At 41.8% G+C, this 7,981-nt stretch overlaps 1 protein-coding gene across 1 annotated transcript; it reads left to right on the forward strand.

Moving 5' to 3' along the window:
- The first annotated feature begins 237 nt into the window (after positions 1 to 237).
- LOC136944791 (myosin heavy chain, skeletal muscle-like) lies at positions 238 to 972 on the forward strand. The gene is made up of 3 exons (XM_067238692.1): positions 238 to 422; positions 624 to 694; positions 801 to 972. The coding sequence occupies exons 1-3, from the start codon at positions 402 to 404 to the stop codon at positions 934 to 936; spliced, it is 228 nt and encodes a 75-aa protein (XP_067094793.1). The 5' UTR covers positions 238 to 401; the 3' UTR covers positions 937 to 972.
- The last annotated feature ends 7,009 nt before the right edge of the window (positions 973 to 7,981 follow it).

A 7,981-nucleotide genomic window follows, 5' to 3' on the forward strand; every position in this document is an offset into this window, starting at 1 on the left:
CAGTAAATCTGTTGTAAGTACCACTAAGGAAAAATAAATTATAAAAAGTCCCAATGCTCCATAATTTGAAATGTTCTTTTTTAATAATGTTAAGCATTTGTCAGATCCTTTTCAGTAACTGACCAACTCCCATTTGAGTTTTCTTGAGGATGGAATCATTGCAGCTAACCCTCTGCTGGACGCTTATGGTAATGCCAAGACTGAGGAATGACCACTCAAGCCTCTACGTGAGATTAGTGAAGAGATGTGATCTGGAGGATTCCACACTGCAGAGTCCACAGCCTCAGCCCTGAGGAAGAAGCAGGCTGACAGTGTGGCAGAGCTGGGAGAGCAGATTGACAACCTGCAGTGCGTCAAACAGAAGCTGGAGAAAGAGAAGAGTGAATACAAGATGGAGATTGATGACCTCCACCAATATCAAGGTATTTAATAATTCTAAGGTCTGTGACAACAAAACATCTCGAGGCATGTTGAAGAGGAGGTCAATGTAAACTAAATTAAAATAGTAATATCCTATTAATTACCCAAAGAGATGGACTGACGGATATTATTTTTTTCCCCCAAGGGGATAATTTTCGTTGACTGAGTTTGTCACACGTTCTCTTCTGTCTCTTCTGTTAAAGATTTTGACCAACCAGTATAACCAATATAAAGTCAAACCAAGTATGAGGGTGATGCCATCCAAAGTAGAGGGGTACTGAAGGAAGTCAAATAAGTCTTTCCCTATTTTTTGTGTGGAAAAACTTGACCAAGTCGTCCGCTGTTTATGGAGTACTTCAAGTGTATTTTGTCCCCAACAGGAAGAAGCTGGCTCAGCGTCTCCAGGATGCTGAAGAGACCATCAAGGCCACCAACTCCAAATGTGCCTCTCTGGAGAAGACCAAGCAGAGGCTGCAAGGAGAGGTGGAGGACCTTATGAACATCTTGAATGTCTAAAACATTCACAATAAAAAAGGTGGAATATTCAAAGCTGTTAGAGGTTAAGCTGGTGTTTTATAGGCTCCACAATTACTTTACTTAACTTTCTTTTCACTTAACTTACTTCTTTCACTTACTTTCACATCCTTCAGAGAGACCACAGAGTTGCTTTTGTTCTATTTTTAATAATCTAAGCCCTTACAGGTGACAGCTACTCTTGATTAGATAAATAAGCATGACAATGCAACAGTCACCTAACAAAACTCAGAACTTTTAAGCATTGTAATACATTAATTGAATGTTTTTTCCAGCACATTAAACATACCCTTAATCAATTTGGTATTTTATATACCTATTTTTCATAGAGGGTAGTAGTAGTTTAATCATTTACATTTAGTCATTTAGCAGACGCTCTTATCCAGAGCGACTTACAGTAAGTACAGGGACATTCCCCCGAGGCAAATTAGGGTTAAGTGCCTTGCCAAAGGACACAAAGTCATTTTCGCACGGAAGGGAATCGAACCAGCAACCTTCGGATTACTAGCCCCATTCCGTAACCGCTCAGCCACCAGACTCCCTCCCTAATCACAAACCTAAAGTGAACAGTAGCTTCAGGAAATGAAAAGTTATCCATTTCCATGCTTGTGAGTCATACAGTACACCATGTCTCCTTTACATGGGTTTGTTGTCATATTTGTTCCACTGTACTCCTTGGTCAGAGTGGGGTGATTATAACATTGCAGTTTTTTCAGATTGTTTAAGCACAATTTTGAAAAAAGGGCTCACTTTATCAAAACACAACACACGATTCACACAACACACAAGTAGCAGAACACCTCCAATCTTTTGCAAAACGAAACACTTCGTTCAAAACTATAAAATCATGTATAAAAACCCAATTCTGTCACCGTATTCCACACACATGGTTCATAAAATTTGACTGAACACAATTTAAAAACCTTTTACACCAACTATTCTTTTCTAATGATATAACCTGCTATTGTTAGAGTAGAGTACGTAAAAGTACATGAATATGTTGACCAAACACAACACACAAGACCAGTACTGCGGTGGGCCGATATATTTTTTTTATAAACTTAAAATTGGCCAACGCCCGGCCCTTAAAGCACGGACTGCGGCCCATTGGTTCATTTTCCATACTGACACTGGGCTGGCCCAATCATATCACTTAACAGGCTGTAATTTGTCAACAGAGGAATTATGGGAATTTCAGCAACCATGTATGGTAAAATAAGTGAGTGGATGAGGTGTGGAAAAGGAGCTCGATCATGTGTGCAATTTCCAAGTAAATTGGAATCTATTAAGACAAACGTGAGTACCAATCTCATACTCAGTGTTCATAAATCTCTGAGAAACTTGATTTAGAGGGATTTAAGTTTAAAGATTTGGCCCCTGGTGTTACTCATGAGTTTTCCCTAGTACATGAGGTGGTGACCCCATTGGTTGACACCCAATTTAGAATCTGGAATGACACAGGGGGAACCTGGAGCAAGAAGAGAAATGAGAGGAACCTGGATGGCAGCCAAAACAAGCTTTTGAGGAACGTCTTCACCTCAGACGACTGGGAGTCAGTTTACTAAAAGGGATCCCCCACAGACATATTCGTCGTCCAATGTGTGTGCAACGTGTATTATGTCTGCAGAGGATGGCTATTAATATAATCAACAGAGTCAGGAAGATGCCAAAGTAAAGGCCAAAAGGGTCAAAACAATGCAAAATCAAACAAATGAGAAATATGGCTGCAAGTATGCATTACTTTTCACATGGTATGCAACAATTTATTTCCTTCTTACAGATTGCAGTGGATTGATGCAAATTGTTCTAGACTAAATAGCAAAGACCTCTGTTTTGTTCCTTCTTAACCCTTGTGTTATCTTCGGGTCATTCTGACCCATCAGTCATTGTGACCCACCGTCGTATTGCGACAACTTTACCGCATACAAAAACAAAGTGAAGCATTTTCTTTTAACCGTTGGGCTGTCTCAGACCCCCCACATTGCGAAGGTTAAAAGAAAATTATTTTTATTTGTTTTTGTATTGGGTAAAATTGGGTAAACACAACGATGGTTCGTTATGAACCTTTGGGTCATGTGACCCGAAGGCAGCACGAGGGTTAATAGTCTTGCCAGCAACAGGCAACAGCTGGTACTAATCAATCGAGAATATTATTGCCCTTACTGCCTATTGTGGGTGAAAAACTCCAAACCTAGTATTTCAACTAAAAATGCTTTCAACTAGAACGTTTTCATTCTTCAGATACAGAATTAACTGGGTTACCAAAAGCTTTTTTCATTGCTGTGTTTCTGCAGCAGGGCTTTAACATCTGACAACACCTCTCTAATCAAGCGTCTACAAGGTTTTATCACCGACATTAGATTTAATAGCACTGCTGAATGGTTGAAATGTTCTATTTTACAACTTAGACACTGAGTGTGGAAAGCACGTAATGTGACCTTATGTATCACATCCACCCCCACATATAGCCTCATATATTAAACATACTGTAATACGTTTCCAACTGAGACATTTGGCCTAGAACAGCGTTCCCCAACCACCGGTCCGCGGACCGGTACCGGTCAGTGGGTCATTTGGTACCGGGCCGCACAGACAAAAATTAAGAACATTATTTCCTTTTAATTGATTATCTGAGTCTGAAAGACGTTTTATTCTGTAAAATGACCGGATTCTCTGCTTGTCCGCGGGCCTTTTCCCCTGAGCAAAAAAGCTCTGCAAAGACGTTTACTCATTTTTTAGCAAGTTTGTGAGCTTCATTGAGCGGTAACTATCACGCGCGTCTCTTCCTCTTGACACATCACATGTGATACCACTCAATGAAGGCTCTTTGAGACAACAAAACTCTGCCGGTGTTTTGGATGAAGGCTGAATATCCTGAGATCGCCACAAAAGCACTGAAAACCCTGCTTCCATTTCCAACATCCTTTGTGAAGCGGGATTTTCAGCCGGGACAGCAATCAAACAAAATCACGGAATGAACTGGATATAAGGAACGCACTTCGGGTGTCACCAGGGTCGGAGTGGGGCCACTTTGCTCGCATAGCGCGCGAGCAAAGTTTTTTTTCTACAGCAAGTATTTTCATAATAGAAAATACTGTCACTTTAACAGCTAACGTAAGAAGCTATGTTTATTTTCATAAAGCTCCAAAAAGTATTTTTCGGAGCAAGAACAATCTTTGATCCCCACGGGGTTCGTTTGATTTTCCAGCTAGCTCCGTTAGTCGTGAAGGAGTTGGCTAAGGCGAACGCTAGCGATTGGTTGTGGCAGATCCAGAGTGGCTCTGGGCAGATCCAATAGTTTTAAATTTCAACAGAGTACCCGCCTTCAAGGAAGTTAACGCTTGTTAATGGAGCGAGCCCAAACTCTCTGTACAAATGAAATGTACGAGTTTGGTTAGGACCAGGATAAACTAGGATCACATCAAACCCAGAATGTGCATGCATTAAGGCAGCTATGGTGGCGTAAGCTTATACGGGGGCGGTTCTGGTGGGCCAGTTTGGATCAAAGGCCAGGGTCTATCTTTCCACCCAGTCTGTCCCTGACGAATATGTCTTACATGATACCGGTCCGTGGCGCAAAAAAAGTTGGGGACCGCTGGCCTAGAAAATAATTCACCAGGTCTTTCGAACTGAGATGAAGGACTTATTGGTTGCCTGCCATTGCATGGACACATCCAAAATTAGACTTTGATTCAAGAGCCACTTTTTATAACTCAAATCAAGTTACCAAAGTAAATGCTGAGGTCTTACACAGACTTCTTGTAGATGTAAAGGAGGTTACAACAGCAAGTTCTAAAAAAGGGGAGAGAATATGTTTCTGTACAAATAAGTTTAATATCTGTTCCTTCCAGTAACCCGCCACCATGAGTACGGACGCGGATATGGCCCAGTATGGGAAAGATGCGATTTACCTTCGCAAGCCTTAGGGAGAGGATTGAGGCCCAGACTGCACCTTTTGTTGCTGAGAATGCCTACTATTTCCCTGATGTCAAGGAGTTGTACCTCAAGGGTCTGGTTGTTAAGAGAGATTGCGGGAAGTGTGATGTGAAAATCCTTGTCACTGAGGAGGTAAGGAGATAAATGTTTGTGGTCATAACCAAGTGAGTATGTATAGCAAAACTAATGTACAGTAGCAACACGTTTGACTGTATGCAATTTCAGTTAGCTTTATTGAAACTCACTTCCTATGTTATGTCATGTCGAACTAAAATGAATTCAATATTTACTCATGTTTCCACATTTTTCAGATAATGTTTGTATATGTTTTGGACATAAGTTTTAAACCTTCAAAGAAGAGGAAGCCATGAGCATGAACCCTCCTAAGTGTCACGCCCCTGGCTGTGACACTTTCTGTTTCTCTTTTCCTTTGTGTTCTCCTCCATCCCTTTCCCTGTGTGTGCGTCTGTGTGTGCATGGGCGGAGTCTCCCGGGACAGACAACCATCCTCACCTGTGGCAGATCAGCCATCAACAATGGTAACACTTTATAATAAGTCAACGCTTTTTGGCATTTACTAAGTGTTAACTAATAGTTATGTAATGGAAATGAGCTGCGGGCTCATGTAATTAGTGGCTGCAGGTGTGGCTGATTATAGGGGGTATAGAGGAGTGGTTAAAAGGGGGACTGGCGGAGACAGAGGAAGGCTAGTCGGAGCGTGAGCACTTTGGGAGGCGGGTGGCGAGCGTTCGCAGTTATAAGGACTGCCGGCGACGAAGTCAGCGAGCGAGAGGGGTTAGTGTTCCTGTGGCAGGAGGGGAGGAATATCTGCCTCCTTTAGCAGCGATAGGGCGGGAAAGTAGGAGAGTGCTCTGTAATTGATTGTCGACTTAAGCAACAACCCGTCCAGCCAACATCCAGTCCGGAAAGTGTACGGCGGGCCCAAGCTCAGACCCCGGGGGAGGGTCTCGCCAAGCGGCGGCTAAGTACGCTATCATTGTCTGTTGTCTTGTCCATTTTAATTAGCTTTATTAAATTACCTGGCGGTGGGAGAGAACAGGGTGCGAGGAGCAGGGAACCGTCCAAAGGGGGATAGTTGGGCTCCCCTATACACGAGTGACGTAGCGTAGGTGTGCGTTCGAGTGAGTGCCAGAGTGCAGTGACGTTGGGGTGTCTACTGGGGGTTTGGCCCAGCTTCGAGAGTGCAGTGACGTTGGAGTGTCTATTGGGGGGTTGACCCAGCGTTGAGAGTGCCGTGCTCTCACAGGATTGGGGAGGGTGGAGTGTGGTCCGGGGAGAGCCAACTTCCTTGAGTGCCGGTGTAGCCTGTGTTGTGCCCTGGAGTATTTCACCTCAGCTTATGAGTTTTTAGAGAACCCTTGTCCTGACGCAATAAAGACCTTGTTATATTGTTACCCGTTTGTAGTGGTGTTCTTTCAGCCTGACATATTTGGCAGTAATTTCCTGCTCCACGAACGAACCAATATTCATTACAGTTTCTTTATAAAACGTTTTGAAACATTAAGGATACATTATTAAATAGTTAATAATCTTATTATTAAACACTATGTTGATCATTAATAAACACTGTTAAATATTATAGATTTTATTCATAATACAATTAATAAGGTGCTTGATAACTGCATTATCATACTTTATAGTCAACTTGTTAATATAGTTGCAAACCAGTAGTTTAAAAGGTGTTAGTGGTACATGAGCTGCTATAGAAAGCATTAGCAAATGGTGAACAAACCATTTACATTACCTTTACAAAGCATGAGTAAATAACTAACAACATATTTACTTATGTCTTTAATTAATGTACGCCAAGTCGAATACATTATGTACACCAATACTTAGCAGATATCTTAACAACTATTTTATAAAGACTTACTAAAGATGCAACTTCTGATTAGTAATGCAAGTTATAAAGCATTCAGTAACTGTTAGTTAAGGCTGTTGCCTGACCTAAAGTGTGAACTATCTATGCCTTATTAAACATTTATAAGTTATTTATTAAGGTATTCTTGTCCATTCTCGAACCTCACATTCACAAAGGCTGAACATACGTTTCTCAAAAGGAAACAGACACAACACAATGTGATAGACAAAATTACTATTTTATTGAAGTAATGACAGTCATGTGTCTTACTAACTACTTAGCTCTAACGCTACTAGCCGAGAGTGACAGCGGTCGATACGTTAAGACCTCAGTTTGATATTTCCCGGCATGACCGAACGGTCGAGGTTAGTAAGTTGTTTATTATATGGCATTTTTAGCTCTTTTCATTTAAAACATGTTGTTTTGTCCAGCTCTACTCAAGTCTTCTCACGGTGTGTTTCAGAATCAGAATCAGAATCAGAAAGGGATTTATTCGCCATGAATGTTTGCACAGACAAGGAATTTGCTTTGGCAGGAAGGTGCATACAATAAACATATACCTAAAATTTAAATATGTGGACTAACTATACTAAGGGTACATAAACTAGCAGTACTAAGTGGGATTAGAATATAATTAAATATACAATAAAATATAAGTTGCCGTAAATTACAATATAAAAATACAAAAATACAAATATTACAAAAAATACAAATGTACAAGATACCATGTTGTGGTGCAGTGCAAAAGCAGAGTGTTTTAAGTAATAAGTCATTTGAGTCAGTGTGGTCCCTTGGCCTTGTTGAAGAGGCCAACAGCGGAAGGGAAGAAACTGTTTTTGTGGCATGAGGTATTGGTCCTGATAGACCGCAGCCTTCTGCCGGAGGGGAGTGACTGAAACAGGGAGTGTCCAGGGTGGGAGGAGTCGGCCACAATCTTCCTCGCTCGCCTCAGGGTCCTCGAGGTGTGCAGGTCCTCGAGGGTAGGCAGATTGCAGCCAATCACCTTCTCAGCAGTACGGATGATACGCTGCAGTCTGCTCTTCTCCTTGGCAGTGGCAGCAGCGTACCAGACGGTGATGGAGGAGGTGAGGATGGACTCAATGATGGCTGAGTAGAAGTGCACCATCATTGTCTTTGGCAGGTGTTAGCACCTAGCAACCAATCTGAAATATGAGCAACCAAACCTAGCAATCTGACTAGCGCTTGTCG

This window comes from Osmerus mordax, chromosome 6, assembly GCF_038355195.1.
Source record: "Osmerus mordax isolate fOsmMor3 chromosome 6, fOsmMor3.pri, whole genome shotgun sequence".
Lineage (NCBI taxonomy): Eukaryota > Metazoa > Chordata > Actinopteri > Osmeriformes > Osmeridae > Osmerus > Osmerus mordax.